Below are 18,755 nucleotides of genomic sequence, written 5' to 3'. Positions count from 1 at the left end.
GGCTTCTGAGCTTGGCTCAGAATTAATCCTTGACAGTGATCTTTGAGACACCACTCCCTCTTTGCTTTAATGTCACTACACTGGTCCTGCTGCTTCTCCACTTGGATGAGGTTCCAGAGGTATTTCTGTTGTGCTTCTTGGATCAGAGCCCTGGCTTGGCTGATGATTTGGCCCAGGACTCTGGGACTTTATCAGAGTCAAGATGGATGGATGAGGGTGAACAAACTTGAGACACTGCCAGTTCCCTCCCCCACCTATTCTTTTAAAGAAGATGCAAGTACTGGACATTTGGCAGAAGGGGACATCCAGACAATCTTTCCCCTAATCAGGGATAGGCTGGGCTTCTCATCGCTAGCACTGATGTTACCTAGTTTGGGTAATGAAACAACTGCAGGAAAACAACCAAGCTCAGAGAACACCAAGGACCCCTCATTCTCAACCATTGCTTGGATTAAGACCAATCATAGCTTAAGAGAGCGGGAGGAAAAATGACGGATCACCTGACAGAATAAAACCTTTTCCCCCATCCCAGGCAAAACTCAAGGTTGCTTAGAAAGAATGAAAGAAAGAGGTCGTAAATATTCAGGATCCCAGCCATTTCGATTCAGAAGCCTGCTAGGGACAGGGTCTGACCAGAATTCTCTTTCTGAAATCTGAAGGGTGTCAATTTGGCAAAATTGTTGTGTGGAAACTAATGGAAAGGAGTAGGGAAAGATCAGTAGGAGAACACCCTCCTGGAAGCAGAATGAGGTTGGGTTAGAGGAGGAGAATTTAGAGCAGGGGTAGTCAACCTTGGCTCTTTTATGACTCATGGACTTCAATTCCCAGAATTCCTGAGCCAGCTTAGCTGGCTCAGGAATTCTGGGAGTTGAAGTCCACAAGTCACAAAAGAGCCAAGGTTGACTACCCCTGATTTAGAGCAATTCTCATTAATCAGGGTGGCAACAGGCAGGAGAGATGGTGGCAGCAGGGGGCAGACTGCCCTTGGGGAAGGGGGATTGGCTTCAAATATTTATGAGATATTGCGGTATTGATCAGTCTTTGGCAGATTTCTGGGAGGATTCCTTACTTCAGTTAATAATCAGCATCCTCAAAGATTCCCATGTACTATCAATCAGGGCAATACATTTGCTAGGAACGATACAGTACTATTTCAGCAAGAGTTATTTATTTATTAAATTCATATGGCGCCCATCTTGCTATCCAAGTGACTCTGGCAATGCTATACTGATACATGGAAGGCTACATTACATTTCATCCATGAGGAAAGGCAGGCAGGTTGAAGCATAATAAAATGTACCCACCTTGACTTTCTAGCAGATAAAGAAGGCAAAGTAGTTTATTTTATGATTTCCTCTTTTCCTATTCCACCTCAGGTTCCAAAACAGAAGACGGAGCAGATATTTGGTTATCCTGAATTGCCTATTGGCTTCCCATTGCTATTCTTTATCTGCTTATTTTGTAGATTAAAGGCTGCCTCTGCCACTTAAGCAAGATGGAAATATCTCTCAACTGAGCTAATTGTGGAAGCTGCGTCCTAAGAAATTTCCAGTCATCAGCAATTCTGATACGGGTATATGTGCAAGATAGAAGGTTTTCATTGATGGCACATTCTGTTTTAAACTGAAATAAAGTTTGTGTAATCACATCTCCTATCAAGCTCTTCCAGAAGGGGGAAGGGGAAATATTGACTAATCCCAACATAAATCAATTTAGAAAATAACAGAAAAAACAGAGCTCCATGAACCATCCAGATTGTTTATTAATATACCCTGAAGTGCAGATTTTGGATTGAAAGGATAAAGTGCCCTTTTGGAAATTCATTTGACCCTTTTCAACAACTCTTAAAGCAGCCATGTTTTTTCCAGGATTATGTAGTAGTTCTTTGTAATTGCAGCACAATCTGAGGAAGAGGAGTGCTTGGTTTAAGGAATTGCCAACAAAGGGCTCCAAAATGCCCTTTTCCCTTTGAATTTCAAGTGCTCACAGCTTTAATAATTAAGATCAAAGACATATTGAATCACCGAGGAATGGAAAATATAAAGTGTCCCCCCAAAAAGAATTGTAGACAATCTTTCTTGAACTCTGTGTAATAAATAAAAATATGGTCTCTGATTTAACTAGATATGCATATATAGATTGGAAAAAATAATGTAAAGAAGCTTTTTCTAGGTATACAGTTGCTATAGCTTGATGGACACACAATAGGACTTTTACATTCAGCACACATGCGCTTTGACAAAAGAAAGGGGCTTAACTGTCTGCATATTGCTTGACCCAGATTCCTACCCTCTCCCATGAGGGACATCAATACAATGGCCATAAAAATGAGACACCCACCTTTTTAAGGGCTTGATGCATAATGACTGTTTTTCTCCATTCTGGATGGAGTGTACCGAACAAAGACAACTCTGATCAAAGGCTACAGTGACCCACCTTTACTCAGAGATTGGATGGAAGACTGAAATGGAGCCCTTTCCCTCCCAAAACTACAGACTGTGGAATGCATTGGAGAATAATTAAAATCTTTCCCCTTTCTCCTTTTTTTTATCATGGCAATTAAACCAATGGAAAGGATTCTGTGAGGAGTGGTGGAAAGAATAGATGTCATCCACCCCTGACAATCACAAAGTGTAAACATTGATAGTTCCCAGTATAAACATTAAGTCCACTTTGTTTAACAATTAAACTACAGAATTCTGGGGTTGCAATGCGACAGTAAATAAAGTATTATGAACAAGAGAACACAACCAAGGTAGTCTGAAACTTGAGGAACCTTATAGCCAAATCATTAATTGTAATTATAGTTACAGCTCTACTGTAAGTTGGGTTCTCTCAGAGCTAATATTCTAGACAACCATTCAGAGAGACATGTTGACACAGCTTCTGTGCAGGGCTAGGCTTCCTCAAGCGACTAAATTGAAAGAAGCTAAATACTCTTGTGTATTTGGAAATAAAATACTTTAAAGCAGTGGTTCTCAACCTTGGCAACTTTAAGACGTATGAACTACAACCCCCAGAATTCTCTAGTCAGCATGCTGGCTGGAGAATTCTGGGAATCAAAGTCAATACATCTTAAAAGTCACTGAGGTTGATAAACACACACCAGGGAGAAGGCTGCCATTCCCATCCTCACCCTCCCAAAAAATCTTTTAATCAAACATTTATGACTGGTTATTTCACAGTTATATATAGCCATGAAAGGCCCTCTTTGTATGAATATTGGTATCTACTCTCTGATGTGAAAGAGGGAAACAGGAAATGATATCAGAATCAAACCACAATTCTTCCCAAGCAAAGGTCACATATTCCATATTATATCATTTGTGTAATGGAAAAGAACAAAAGTATTGTTGACTTCCTGGTCAAATTATGTGTCCACGATAGAAACCAGAGGAACTAATTAGATGTGATAAATTTACCTTAGTGGCATGTTGTTATGATAATCTGCATTGGTGGTTCTGGCTACTCTCCAATAGAAGAGTCTGAGGAACTGAAGAAGATAATAATTCAGGAGTATCTGAATGGGTACATAGCATTAAGCTTTTATTGCCTATAGTGTAACACCTTCATTCTCCACAACACAAGTATGCTCTTTCATACTGCACAGTAGCTTTCATTACTGTATTCACCTTTGTGACTTGGATGTATTCACTCTCCCAACAGTAAGTAAACGTCATTAGCTTGGCCCATTCAGAGGTGGTTAAGACTTTTAGTACTCTCTTCATGAAAAAGAAATAAATTCATGGCCATCAAAAGTAACAGTGGTGAGAAATAAAATGCATGATGTCAGTTTCAATTCCTTTCTTTTTTGCACCTCTTTCATTTTGATTTTAGCCGTACTACGCTAGGAGTGCAATATTTCATCTGTTACAGTAATACAAGGAGATAACCATCAAATAATGTTGACTTTGGCTACAAATCTTATTTTCTCCTTGTTTTTTTTTTTAATAATTCTAGAGCCAGATCAAAACAGGTTCTTGAGAGAAATACAGTATAATTTGCTAAAACACCTGGAAATGCATTTGGTTTAGAGCAGGAATGTATTTATCCTTCTGTAATGGGTATTGATATAACGGTTGAAATGGTTTAAATATTTAACTTGTTTTAGATGGGAAATTCTTTCAGTCCAAAGGATCAACAAAAATATATTGTGAAAAAGCAAATAGAAGTTTATCCCCAAGGCATCTTTTTGAAATAAATTTGAAATAAATTTGAAATAATGATCCCTATTTAAATAGTAAGCATCTCAGCAGATGTGGATTATATATCAACAATATATACCACTGCAATGTGTTACTGGGGGAAAAGGGTACATCATTTAAGGACTCCTTTAAAAGGGAGCTTTTAGAAATTTCCTAGGAATTTCTTCTTTTTTCATTGGTGAGACGGGTCATCCAAGTATCCTGGAAGAATTAGATGAACTGAGGTTCTTTGTACAGGTACTCCTCAACATACAACCATTAATTTAGTGACTGTTCTAAGTTACAATGGCACTGGGAAAAGTGACTTATGACCAGTCCTCACATTTGTGACTGCCACAACATCCCCATGGTCACATGATCAAAATTCAGGCACTTGGCAACTGGTATGTACTTTTATGATGGTTGCAACATCCTGGCAATTTGTTTCCTTCCCGGTCAGCTTCTGACAGGCGAAGACAATTGGGGGTGGGGGAACCCGATTCGCTTAACGGCTTCGTGATTCATGTAACCGCAGTGATTTGCTTGATATCCATGACAAAAAAAAAATAGAAAATCAGGCAAAACTCATTTAACAATGGCTTTGCTTAGCAACAGAAATTCTGCTTCCCAATTGTGATCATAAGTTGAGGAATACTTGTATGGAATTTTAACACCTTGATTGTTACTTCAGGAGGATCCCCATTTAAAGCAGCAAACTGGCATGGATTTACTGGAGGCCATTTTGCTTATAAATTGAGAGAAAAATCCCAATCTTACAGCTTCTTGCTGGCTATACAGTGCTATAAAAATGTACCAGCAAGGGGAAAAAAATCAATGACTGTAGCTTCAACGATGAGTTCTACACACACATACACACACACACACACAGCGAGTTACCAGATGCAAGTGTTTGTTTGGGGGAAAAAAGTGTGCTAGGGAGGAAGAAGGAAATAGACTCAAATAAAAAAAAATATAAAAAAACTTAATTTCATCTGTGTTTCACAGACAGCATCCAGTGCCAAAATAAATTTCAACTAAGGCCAAGTTCAGATTCCACCCTGCTAATACAATGAACACTCCAAGAGGAGCATCAATACAACTCTGTTAGAATATATAGATACACAAGGTTCCCAAAATGTGTAATTGTTCTAGCATCAGAAAGTATACAAAACTGTTTCGGATCCCAGGCTTGTTAGACTGGGGATATATGACAAAGCAAATGAGATCCTAGAGCCCAATTACAAATGCGCTGACTTAATTTAGGGGTGAGAATACCCTCGTCCCAGCACAATACTTGCCACTTACTGTTGGCTCATGAGGAGATAAGATACAGACATTCAACAAGACCAACCTAACACACAACCTGAAAAAAGTCTGCAAGAAAAGGTCCCTCCATTTTTCTGCCTTGAGCCTCACTAGGAAAGGCTGCATAACATCGCCTCATGCCACAATCCAAATGCATCATGGACAGCTAGAAAACAAGATCAGCATCACAGCAATGGGAACAGAAGAACCGTAAAAATAACCATAGAAATTTCTCTTCTCTCTGATTACAAAGATACAAAAATGTATAAAACCCTTCCCGCACCCACGTCTTGCAGCCACCCCACCCTGTCATGTTTGCACAGAGTACAGAAAAATGGTTTTGGAAAGGAAGGTTTCAGTTGGTCCAGTTTGGAGATGCTATTAATGGTGAGTTTTGCCCATGGTGTGGTAGCTTCCCTCCTTCCCATTAGGGTGTCCCTTGGAATGGGGAGAGGGGTCCTGTGGCACCCAGACACCTTTCTTCCACAGTCAGGTGAGTGCACCGTGCCGATTCCCATCCCACCAAATTCTCCACCACTGAATGCTGGAGGAGAGCATAGTTGGTCTTGGCTTCCCCAAAGCTTCCTCCTTTCTTTCTTGTAGGCCTTCTGAGGGATCCTGGTCCTCTGCTGGAAGTGCCTGGTCCTGCAGCGCCTCTTGGTTCTTCTCACAGCAGCTGGGCCCCTCAGGAATGACCTTCACTTCTCGTTAATCTTCTCAGGGGGAAAAAAACAACAAAAGGCATAACTGAGATAGCCACTTCTCTTGAGGAAGTAAAAAACAAACAAACAACAACATTGCATCCCAGAATTGGCTGTATCGATTAATAAGGATGCAGAAATACCCCTCCTCGCCCACAAATCCAACGTGGTGACAAACACGGTGGGAAGACAATCAACAGAACTAAAGAAGAATTAAAGAAGCGTGCTGTGGGAACATAACCCTGTGCCACTAATTCTTCTCCAAACCACATCTCACAATAAGACAAAAGAATTACATTGTGCATTGTCAACGTGGCGTGAACTACGGTCAGATGGGCTGAAATGCACAATAGCCTCACACAGTGTGGAACATAAGCTGAACACCCAAGAATGGCCAGAGAGTTTTCTTATCTCGTGGTCAAATGGGAGGACAGCCTCTCTTCAATCACATGTACCTTTCCATCAGGCGGAAGAGGTGGGTTCTGGGTCCTATCTGCCAGGGACTGTTGCCTAGCAGGATCAAGGAAGAAGGACGTTTCTACTATGGCATTTCCTCCCCCCCACCACCTCCAGAAAATCATCCCCCAAGACATCCAATTGGCCCCAGCCTTGCTGACTTTCCATAAGCTCTGAAAATTGCTTTTGCCATCAGGCATGGAGAGCTGAGAATAAGAGAGATAAATTTGGTGGTATTGTTGGTTATTCATAGATATTAGAATAACTCAGCTGTGAATTTTGCTGCATGGCTTCTATTGTTTTTTCAATCATTATTTTTACATTATTTTGGTGTTTTTTATTGTTTTTTTAAATTCTTTCTGAACTCTCCAGAACCGTATACTGGAGATGGGCAGCTATCGGTTGTCACTGAGTTACAACCATAATTGGGATCAGAACTGTGATTGTTAAATGGTGAGTCATAAAGGGAGACATCATGTGACCACATCACTTAGCAACACCCAATACAAGCCATTTCAGGCTTGAGTCCTCCCAGCCCCAAGACTCAGTAAGGTAAGGATCTACCTTCCCTTCAACTCCCCCCAGCCACCAACTTCTTCCTCCAATGTGCCCTTTTGGCTGTCCTGCATCCTATGTCCTGCCTTCCCCAGTCCCATCCAACATGGCTGCCCTGCATTCTGGAAAAAAAAGGGGGGGAGGCAAAATATCCTTTTTTTCGCCTCACAAAACCAGCCCCACCCCCACCTAGGAGCCCTTTGCAAAGAGCTCCTGGCTGGGACTTGGGCTGGCTTTGCCCTGCAAAAAAGGGCTGTATTAGGCTTCCCCTTCCCCCCCTTTTTTTGCAGCACAAAATTAGCCCTGGAAGCTCTTTGCAAAGGGGTGTTGGGGCATGATATGATTGCTTTTGACTACTCCCCCCCTTTTTTTGCAGTATGAAGCTAGTCCCAGCTTGGACAAGCTGCCAGGCCAGAATAAGACAACTTGCCACAGCCAACTCACTGCGGGACTCAATTCTATATCATCTATCTATCTATCTATCTATCTATCTATCTATCTATCTATCTATCTATCTATCTATCTATCTATCTATCTATCTATCTATCTATCTATCTATCTATCTATCATCTATCCATCCATCCATCCATCCATCCATCTATCATCTAATTTTTTGTCATTCATATTTCATTCTGTCCCTCCTTTTGCATCCTTTCTTTAATGATTCTATTCTACCATTTCTTTGATATCACTGTAACTCTTGTCCTGCAGCAAATTGGCCTTGGTGAGTTGTCTGTGGCAAGTTGGCTGCGGCGAGCTGGCCGTGGCAAATGGTCATAAATCCCTGCCAGGCTGGGTATGCTTTGTCAGGGGCAACAAGATGGCAAAGCTGAACTGGGGCAGTGGGACACAGTGGCAGTGGGTCAAAAGGGCATAGATGGGAGCGGAGATAGGTTGGGGGTAGCCAGAGGGGTGTGGCCCCTCTGTGGACATACGAATAGGCAGATTGCCAAGTGCCCATATTTTGAGTGGACATATGGGCACTACAATGGCTTAACTTTGGGCACAAGTTGTAATTCCCTTCATTCAGGACTGTCACAACCTAGTTGCTGAATGAATGGTTGTAAATAGAGGACTACCTGTAAACTGAATGAATGAATAAATAAATGAGCAAGTATTTGAGCTGCTTTTAGTTAATTTAAATCCAAAAAGAGGTAAGTCTGAGAATTCTCCTAGGGCATTTTAAGATTCTAAGGATGAATAATCCATTTACTAGGATGAATAATCCATTTACTAGATTTACTATTATTGTGTAAATTTACTATTAGTAAATCCACTTACTAAGGATGAATAATCTATTTACTAGATTTACTATTATTGTGTAAGATAAGCATGCAAGCATATTTCTAATATTTGTTGCCAACTTCTTTTGGCCTAGCTGTACTACAGCTCCACTAGTTTTTAAAAACGTGGCTACAGATCTACACAGGAAGTGAATTGAGGCTTTATGGATCACCCAGTGGCATTATTGAACATCTGCCATTGTGTCAGGCCACAAAGCCTTGCAGTCAAAGCAAGAAGAAACCAGGAGCTGACATGATAGAAAGTGCTCAGGAGCAAGATAGACAGATTGGGATTTAGGGATCCACGTGGAGATGAAGGGACATTTAGTAATGTCCCAACTATGTATCCCTGGAAGGGGTCTCTAGAAATTGTAGTTAGTGGTGCTGGAGTTTAGCATTTCACTAATTATGATTTCCAATATACTTTGGAAGAAGCTATGACAGATAGAGTGACACATAAACAGTTGACATTTATATCGCTGTGCTGTTTGCTGGTGACGGCAGATTGAAAATTCCCACCGACAGGTAAGATGAGTCATTCCCTGGTTTTTTTTGCTTTTCTTTTCTCATATTCTATTTATGTCTTTTGATAAACATTGGCCAAATTATCATTTTCTGAAGGCTCCTCAAAGGGAAACTTGGGAGTACCATGCACCCTTCTCTTCTTATCTCTTCCCAGGATGATCTTTAAATGACATTACATTATGATGTAGCATTATTCTAGTACGTTCCGGAGGGAGTCATTAGATTGCATCCATCAAGTAGAACACTAAAGAAGTAATGGCAGAAAACAAACAAACAAACAAACAAAAAAAGCAGTGCTGCTATGCACTCCTTTGCCTAATTTTGCAGCAAGCATCTGAGGAACCATCTCACCCCCAATGGGACTCGTCCACCTCCCTCGCGCCACTGAAAGAGGCCTGCTATGGACCCCATGGACTGAGGAATTCCATTGGACAGGGTCAACGAGAAGAGCCTTTTCTGTTGTGACCCCGACCTTGTGGAATACTCTATCACCGGAGGTGAGAATTGCTCCCATTCTTTTGACCTTCTGGAAGGGTATTAAAACTGGATTTTGCTGGTTGGGTTGGGGCCCCAAAGGCAGTGCTTGCTGCTAAAGGGGATTTTCGGGATAAGAAGACCTCATCCCTGTACTATCCGTCTCTTGGTTTCAAAAATCTAAATTGCTTTTATTTTTATTTTTTTATGATGTGTAAGCTGCTCAGAGTTGCCTTATCAAGGAGATGGGCAGCACATAAATTTAATAAATACATAAATAAACTTATTTAAATCTTGAGCTGAAAGCTTTTACTGCAAGAACTTTTGGTCGATCCTGGTATGTGTTAGGCCTCAGGCCACTTCAGGTGATGAAGAACCCCAATTATGATTGGCATGCTGTACACAGGACAAAGTGAGAACTACGTATGATAAACCAAAGACTCCTTGAAATGCAATTACTTTTGCAAGTCCTTCAACCTGAAATTAAGCTTCCTCCGCATGTTTTCCCCCCCCTTCAATCAGAAGGTTTAAATTTCTAAACATACTCCTTGTATGTGGGTAGTCAGTAGAGGAGAAACACTTACTCAGAATCTGGTGACAGCTCGGAAATACTGTGGGAGGTTGCAGACCGAGGTGGCGAAGCGCATGGCATGGAAGGTGTAGAAGACCCCTGTGCCACAGAAGGGGTGGGGGTAGTCTGTGGGCCTGAGGGAGTACTGGATGACTGCACTGACGACAAAGCCGAAGAGTTAAAAGAGGCTAGGATGGAAGAAAGGATGTCTAATTGTTCTGTGGAAGGGTGACGGCTAGGGATGGCTTCTAGATTTTCTCTAGAAGGCGGTCTTCTGGAGAGGAGTTCGAGATTTTCTCTAGATGGCTGCTGCCTAGAAAGAGGTTCAATGTTTTCCCAAGGAGTCTGCCTGCCAGGCACTATGTCCAGATGCTCTCTTGAAGTATGCCTAGCTGGTATTAGTTGGTCCCTTGAAGGTTGCCCTCTAAAAAGCAGATCCAACTGTTCTTGAGAAGTATCTCGGGCTGGCAAGGTGTCCATTCGATCTCTAGAGGCCTGCCTAAGAGGCATGGTATTAAGCCATTCTCTAGAGATTTCTCTGACTGCCCCACTGCAGTCTAACTGTTCTCGTGACCCAAATCTACAGGGTAAAGAATCCAGATGGTCTCTAGATGTCTGCCTTCTGGGTAAAGTGTTCCTGTGATCTCTTGGATCCCGTTCAGCAGCTATTTCACCTACTTTTTCTCTAGACCCATGCCTGCTGGGTATGCTTGCAAGGTGTTCTCTAGATCCATGTTGATCGAGGATTGTGTCCAGGTGATCCCTTGACCCAGGCCTGTTCATAATGGCATCCAGTTGCTCCCGGGACCTGTGCCTGCTTGCCATATTTTCTAGGCATTCTCCAGAGATGTTTCGGCTCAGTTGATCTCTGGACATCTGCCTTCTCATCAGCAGGTCAAGCTGCTCCCGGGACGAGTAACGACTTGCTGGTTGTGAGAGGCTGCCTGTTCCTGAATAGATTCTGCCATAAGAAGCAGCTGGGACCGCCCTGTGACCCAAGGTGGAGGTTTTGTACCAGGAAAGATCGTTGGTCATTCTGCCCACAGATGACAGGCCTTGCAAAGCTGGAGGGTACTGGAGGCGATTCTTCAAGATGCCTACACAACAGAGTAGAAACAAGTGAGAAGTCTAAGGCCCTCTCCTCTTGGAATTATTTCCAGGTGGTTTTTTTTTGTGATGATGTGATACACATCCCTGCAACAACTCTTTCTCTCCCATTTCTGTAACAGCACTCTTTTTGTCTCCTTATTCTCCTTATTCAACTTTAGTCTGAAATGCTTATATGTTTTTCACTGGTTTATACCTNAGAGTAGAAACAAGTGAGAAGTCTAAGGCCCTCTCCTCTTGGAATTATTTCCAGGTGGTTTTTTTTTGTGATGATGTGATACACATCCCTGCAACAACTCTTTCTCTCCCATTTCTGTAACAGCACTCTTTTTGTCTCCTTATTCTCCTTATTCAACTTTAGTCTGAAATGCTTATATGTTTTTCACTGGTTTATACCTTCTCCTCCTCCTCCTCCTCCTCCTTCTCCTCCTCCTCCTCTCTCTGCTTTGCCCAATCTTTGACACCACTGTCAGTCCCAATCACTTTTTCTGACTCTTGTTATTAGGCTCATCCTTGTTTGGAATAGTTGCCTTTTACCAAGCAGTCTGGTTCTCTCGTCTATTCAAACCTTTCTTTAACACCTCCTGCTTTAACAGATTTTTTTCAAGATGATTCAAACCAATATCTATTCCTTTGCTTCTCTTCCTTAAAAAAACAAAGGTGAGGAGGGAGGGAGGGAAAGGAAAGGATTCCTTGAGGATTTTACTCTGCTAGTCGTTGCTGACTATAGGGGGTGGCGCTCATCTCCGACTGCAGGTGAAAAGGGAAAAATGATAAATCCACCCTGATTTCTTTCTGCTACCTGATCAATAAATGACTATTACAGTTTGGCTTTAATATCTCAATAAGCACAAAACTATTCATTCGGCCATTTTATATGCAAAAACATGTTTTTTTAAAAATAAAATCAGAGCAAAACATTTATTAGGGAAGGAAGGAAGGAAGGAAGGAAGGAAGGAAGGAAGGAAGGAAGGAAGGAAGGAAGGAAGGAAGGAAGGAGCATGATGTTTCAGATTCTATATTTTAGCAACTTGACATAAGAAATTTAAGGAAGCAACACAAAGGGGAAAAAAATCTTGGTGCCTATTTCCATATCTGAGAAAATGTTGGTCTGGAAGTCCAATCTATAAGGAAGCATGCTTTTCACAATGATGCATTTCAGAATTAAAGCTCATATAGCAACTGGTGACCTTATCCATTTCTGGGGAAGTACTATCGTAGCATTTACTGTACTTTCCCTTCCATATAAGTAAATTGATGTGCCAGTGGACCTGAAGGACTGGTGGAGTGCCATCTGTTCTCCATCTATGGGCCTCTGAGAAGGGGGATATCTGAGCATTATTCGGCAAGATCCCAAGGCAATACAGATAGTCCTTATTTAGTGACTGCTTTGTTTATTGGCCACTGTTTATGGCAGTGATAAAAAAGTAACTTTCCAACCAATCCTCACATTTATGACCTTCACAGTTCTTTAAAGGAAAGCTGAAATAAGATTATAAGTATAGTCATGGTTTTATTTAGCAATCGACTGAATTGTCAATTCCAACTGTGGTCATTAAATGAGGATTGCCTATAACATGGAAATCTATCTGTTATATGAACGCTGTTTTCAGTCACTCCTTCTGCATACGTACACTCCAAGTGAAGCAATCACTCCAAATGTGGAGAAACAAAACTCTGTGGAGTCTCTTGTGCCAGAGTTCTGAACATGTTCACCTGCACATTGTTATATGCTACCAAATGTAAATAAACAACTGTGTTCCAAAACAATTGTTTTGGGAAGCACCACTTCCATGTTGGAATGGGCGGGATCCTGTGTTTGCTGTCTTGTTTTCCTAGGTCTGGCTGTGTTTCCTGGGTGCCAGGGAAGAGCCTGGAGTTATGTTCTTTTCAACTTCCACCTGAGTGGTCTTATGCCACTTATGGTATTTGCTGTGACAGGGACATGTGTCTTCTATCCTGTTGCTTTTCTTCCTTTGTTTGGTTTTGCAGGATACTTTTTTCTCATAGACCTTCTTGGCTGGGAGATTGGTTAGAGCAGGGCTTTTCAACCAGTGGTACGGGTACCACCTGTGGTACATTGGCACCTGGCAGGTGGTACGCGACCATCCTAGAAAAGTGGTAGCAGGGAGGGGAATGAGCTGAACTGGTGGCAGCACCGCACAAGTCTGAGCGAGAGATGGCTGGAGCTGCAGGGCTGTCAGGGCTCAGCCAAAGTGCCAGGATCAGCGCCAGGCTCCAGCTGGAGCTCGGCGCTGATCCTGGTGCTTCTGCTGAGCCCTGAAGAAGCACCAATCAGCTGGAAAGCAGCACTGATCCTGGGGCTTCTGCTGAAGCCAGAAGAAGCGCCGATCAGCTGGAATGTTGCAGCATCTCCAGGGTCTTGTGATTTACACTCAGATGCTTGGCAACTGATTCATATTTATGATGGTCACAGTGTCCCAGGGTCATGTGAAGTGACCAAAACCTGCTGCAATCACCCAGCAGATGGGGGAATAAAAACCAAACACCCCCTACCCCACCCCTGCTGCCAATCCTCAACAGAAATGCTTACAACAATGAAAACCTCGGACAGGAGGAAGACGCCGCCGGGTGGGCAGGCAGGTGTCTTGCTCGGCTGTGGCTTGGGGGGCACTTTTTTCAGTGCCATTGTAACTTTGAACAGTCACTAAGCGAACTGTTGTAAGTCCAGGACTACCTGTACTTTATCACTTTTTTCCTTTTTTTTTTTTTGGTCATCAGGTTTTTGACACCTTGCTAGGCGATTGGTGGTACTCGCATATTGCCATATCCTAAAAGTGGTACAATGGGTGAAAAGGTTGAAAAGCCCTGGGTTAGAGGCTATTAGCTTGAAGGGACAGCCATGCTGAAACAGATAGTAGGTCTAGAGTGGACATCAGTGAAGCTGATGAGTGTACAACTTGTGGGAAACAGATGATTGTTGTAAGAGAGGGAAACATCAGGGACAAGCACCTCAAGAGAGACGCTTGTAAATTTTGATGTGAATCATGACTTGGAGCCCTGGCCATTTATCATTTCCTCCCTTTCCTCCCTCCATCTTCACTGCTGCCTGCCCCATGAATGGGGGAAAGGCTGCTGATGTCATGAAACCTTGTCAGTGTCTATCTGATCAAATGGCTCATGGGATAGCACGCATTGTCTGGAGAAATTGACTGGGGGTTCTGTATTCCAAGAATAGTAACTTGTTACTCTGTTTATGAATGACTGATAGTTACTACTGAGCTGTAATTGTGTAGACAGGTTCCTTATTCACATATTTGCAGCCAGCACACCTGCAGTGATGGTTACTGGCTTCAAAATGACAGGCATGGTCAGGTAGACTGAATGGCCACTCCTTTTTAACCTGTGAGGGACTGTCATTTGTTTCTGCAGATGCCCCTATTTGCAGCCAAGATTTCCCCTACTATTCCCTCCTATTTTATTCCCTAAAATAATCCTGCAAACAGCCATGTAAAATAGGTTAGTCTAAGAGAGAATAACCCCAATTAATTGTAGGCTGATTGTGCTTTAAGTCATCTCACCTTTTCTCTGCCGTTGGGTCTGAGTGAAAGAGTTCTCATCCCCACTGGTTAAAGCCAAGTCTGGCTGGTTATTGTTGGCTGTATCCTTATTAACATCAAATCCAAGCTTCCTCTCTGAGCCCCATTTCTGGAGAGAACAGGGGTGTACCTCACATTCTCCCAGTGCTGGCCAATAGGACATCAGATCATTACCATCAACATCTAGGGAAGAACATTGCAGATGTACAGAGGGAGAGCACAGGATATCTCATACATTAATATAACATTTTGCCACCGTATGTTCTCATTCTTAAGGGTTAGCTGATCCATTTGTTTTCAATGGGAGGAGTGAAGTTACTAGGACCTACGCATACTAGCATATTATGCTTCAGAATTACTAATTGCCCAGAATTACTAATTGCCCAGAATTACTAATGACTAATAACTGTATATTTCACACTTATACTACAGATAATAGACTGGACACCTTCTTGAGATGATCACAAATTTTCTGCCAATTTCTATAAAGTTTTTATGAATTGGAAGGGACCTTCTATATGCAGAGGAGCTCATACATGAATCAAATACTTATATTTTACTTTACAATAAAATGGAGTCTTCCTCGTTTCAAAAAGATCCACTTGTGAAAAATAAAATTATTTTTGAACCTTGACCTTCCTACTCTGAGGTTAGCTAAGCTAGCAGGTTGTGTCAACCCAGCCTCTGACCATCCTGAGCCCTGCTCCCTCCCACCCCCCAATCCCCCATGACTCAGCATTTTCTCAGAGTCCTGGGGACTTGCCTTTGTGTGCATTGTTGCTAGGATTGGTGAGGAGCCTCTCACTGTGGGCTGCCCTTTTGAACGGCCTCTGGAATCTGCCCCGGAGATGCACATTTTCCTCACTCTCTGAAGAGGGAATTGAGAGGCTGCGTTCTTCATCTAGGGAGAGGTCACTGTCTGAATCAGAGTCTTGATCTGGATAAGATAGGGAATATTTGAAGAGGGGGAAGAAGAGTAAGGAAGAACAGCTTCCCAGGATATGAATCACCCAAAAGTTAAATAGCTTGCAAAATTGAAATCACAAAGCATGTCATCAGTCACAATGACCAGACTCCTGCCAGGTCAAGTCAGTGTGCCAATAAGATGTTTCAATAAGAAAGATCCGGTTAGATATAAACCTGTCCTTTCTTAGGAAAACCTTTGGATACTCACAGTCTTTGTATCTGAAATATTTGATAGACAGCATCAGAGAGATTTCTTCTCAAGTTGGGACCTCTGCTTTAGATCCAGGAGCGGAAACCTCTCTTTTATACCCATTAGAAGCTACCCCTTACCTGGACCTGCATCACGATGGAACATGGCTACGTCAAGGTCAGTGGGGCCAGCATGGTTGAGCAAATTGTGATCCAGAGCCGAGCCTTGATGTGCTATCATGTTCTCTCTGAAACTCAGAACACAGAACATACGTAGATCCATTAAGAGCTGGCAAAACCCAAACTCTCAGGCACTTTTGAGTAGTTTCAGAGCCTGAATCTATTCTAAACCATGAAAAACTGCTGTACCTTAGATAAATGTTGTTGAAAGCCAGCAACTACCAATCCATCAGAACAGGGAAGGCTGGTGTGAGGAAGCAACAGTAATCTTATCTCTGCTGCATAACAGCAAAGGAGGGTGATATGTAGCACACCACCAATGACTCTGTTGTTCTTCATGAATTGGCACTGTAATGCATCACCAGTGGGTGACTTGCTCCAGTAGGCAAACAAATAAGCCATATTTTAAGTATATATGTATCATGTTTCCATTTACGTTATAAAAACACGGGGCATATCATAATACAACACATACAAATCCCATTAGTAGAACAATAGTATCCTCGTCAGTTTTCAAATAACCACGAGTAAAAAGATCTTCAGCACAAGATTCAATTTTAATAATACTCATGTGTTTTCTTTCGGGAGAGAGGGCTTTCCAAAGGGTTCTTTCCCCGATTGGTGTCAAGTAAAAGGCAAAGGACACAGAGAATGTGACATAATTTGCAGAGCCAAATTCTTCAAATTAGTGGTTAGAAAGATCTATATAGGGGACGGTAAGGCATTCTCCTGCATCCCAATCCTAAATTGTTTAGGGACTTATAGGTAAATATCAAATATGCAAATGTGACATATTTGTATAAATGGATTATAGATGTGGTGATTGATTTAAAAGGGGATTTGACATAATCATGGCCATCAAGCTACCTATGGTTACAGAAGAGTAAATTGGCATGCTACCTTCAGGGGCTACGTGACTTTTTGTATAAATTGATGAGAAACAACAGCAGGAAAAGTCTGCCGCACTGCTTATTAGTTTCCAAAGCCATCTGGCTGGTTAGTGTGGGAAATGAGATGATTCAGATAAGCTCATGTTTATTATATTTTAAAGAGTGAAAATATATGTGAATGGAGTGGTGGAGAAGTTTTTTTAAAGCTATTGGGTTAGAATCAGAAGGTTTACTTCGTTGTACAATTCATCTCCTTCTGTCAATACCCGTTCTGTATACCCACTAGGCCTCAATGAAACTCTAGCTGAGTATATATTGGGGAACGGAGGGAAGAACAATCAATGGGGCTCATAATGTTGAGACTGGTGCACTATCACCTAAGTGGCTTTCAAACCCTTGCTCACATGCAGAACAGAATATGTAAGGCCCAGAAGAAATGGTACCCTTACTAAGTAGGGTTGCCAGGTCTGCTTCCAAAAAATAGCAGACAAGCGGGGGGGGTGGGGGGTGGTTAAGTAGTAAAAAAAGTAGACTGTACAGCTTTAGATTACGTACCATTTCATCATAAAGCTTTTGAATAAAAAAAATGTCCACTATTTTGTGAAAAAAAATAGTGAACATAATGTGAAAAAAGTGGACTGTCCACTCAAATAGTGGACACCTGGCAACCCTATTACTAAGTCACAGACAATTTTCCTTAGATCAATTTATTTATTTACTTATTAAAACTTATCCCGCCTTTCCATATAAAAAAAACCCAAAACATGCCAAAGCATGTATTCAGACACGCCACGGAGAACTTCCTACCTGAGGTAGCCCCGCTGGCTAGAATGAGTACGGCCTGAGCGCACACTGCTAACAGACGAGATTGTGGAGGCTCCCAGGGTGATACGAATGAGCCCACTCTCCTCAAATAGTGCTGTGTTGTTGTAGGCATTGTGGCCCTGACATGGAAGAAGAAGGGACAACAAGAGGGAATCTATCTGACTGTCCGTATATTAAGATGACAAACTGTCTTGAGGACCAGCTTCAGTAGTAGGAAGAAGGCCCGAGTCACTCAAGAATATCAAAGCACTGGCCTACAGTCATCAAGTAAATAAATAGAATAAAGAATAATCAAGTCTGTTTGAATGGGGACAATTAGAACAAATGAACCTCTTTTTATCTCCTCCCAGTCCATACCTGGCCACTTCTGGGGGCTTCTTCGCCTTTCTTGGCCAGGCAGGCCCCTTTCCAGGCTTCCAGGAACTCCTTGTTCAGTGCGCAGAATAGAATCAGTGTTGCCAAACCCTGCAGAGAAAAAGAGAGAGCACCACTCTGGAACATGGGAGATACTTCCAGGCAGTAGCCTCCTCTGGGTTAGTGAACAAGTATGCTTCTCCCCACCTCTAAATATATTTCTTTGGGTTGGAAAAGATTCAGGAAATACATGAGAGAAAAAGATATGGGTTTGGTTTTTTTTGTAAATAAAATACCGATCACCCTAAACTGCTAACATAAAGCCTCCAGATCAAATTGCCTATATCACCATGGGGCAGGGCCATGTATACTCATGGCAATCCTTCTCCAGAGTCTCAGACCAGAATTAAAACTTAGCTCAGCCTTCCAGCCAAATACATTCATGAGATATAGAGGTGTGCCAACAGAACTGATCATCTACTGTAGCAACCTAATGTATGGATGTGACACTCAAAATGCTTCCTCCCTGTTATATAACCCACATATAGAAATAAGAAAAGTGTAGCCCTCCAAGGGTTGTTGAACTCAATGCTCAGCAGCCAAAGGTGATTTGATTTTGATTTTGATTTT

The 18,755-nt window shown here is 42.1% G+C and overlaps 1 protein-coding gene across 1 annotated transcript in view; it reads right to left on the bottom strand.

The window, feature by feature from the left end:
- Positions 1-6,174: 6,174 nt before the first annotated feature.
- The window catches only part of LOC107295484 (cadherin EGF LAG seven-pass G-type receptor 3-like), a gene marked incomplete at its 5' end in the record, with an annotated part of 75,393 nt that continues 62,812 nt past the window's right edge, over positions 6,175-18,755 (bottom strand). Inside the window, 7 exons of the mRNA XM_029285860.1 lie at positions 6,175-6,202; positions 10,068-11,151; positions 14,704-14,904; positions 15,485-15,658; positions 16,018-16,124; positions 17,754-17,890; positions 18,129-18,236. Coding sequence (XP_029141693.1) covers positions 6,175-6,202; positions 10,068-11,151; positions 14,704-14,904; positions 15,485-15,658; positions 16,018-16,124; positions 17,754-17,890; positions 18,129-18,236 — 1,839 coding nt within the window. The remainder of the gene's footprint in view (positions 6,203-10,067; positions 11,152-14,703; positions 14,905-15,484; positions 15,659-16,017; positions 16,125-17,753; positions 17,891-18,128; positions 18,237-18,755) is intronic.

This window comes from Protobothrops mucrosquamatus, unplaced genomic scaffold, assembly GCF_001527695.2.
Source record: "Protobothrops mucrosquamatus isolate PMUCROS unplaced genomic scaffold, P.Mucros_1.0 scaffold2358, whole genome shotgun sequence".
In the NCBI taxonomy this organism is placed as follows: domain Eukaryota; kingdom Metazoa; phylum Chordata; class Lepidosauria; order Squamata; family Viperidae; genus Protobothrops; species Protobothrops mucrosquamatus.
The sequence above is the reverse complement of the archived record's forward strand: the minus strand, read 5'-3'. Positions and strand labels throughout refer to the sequence as shown.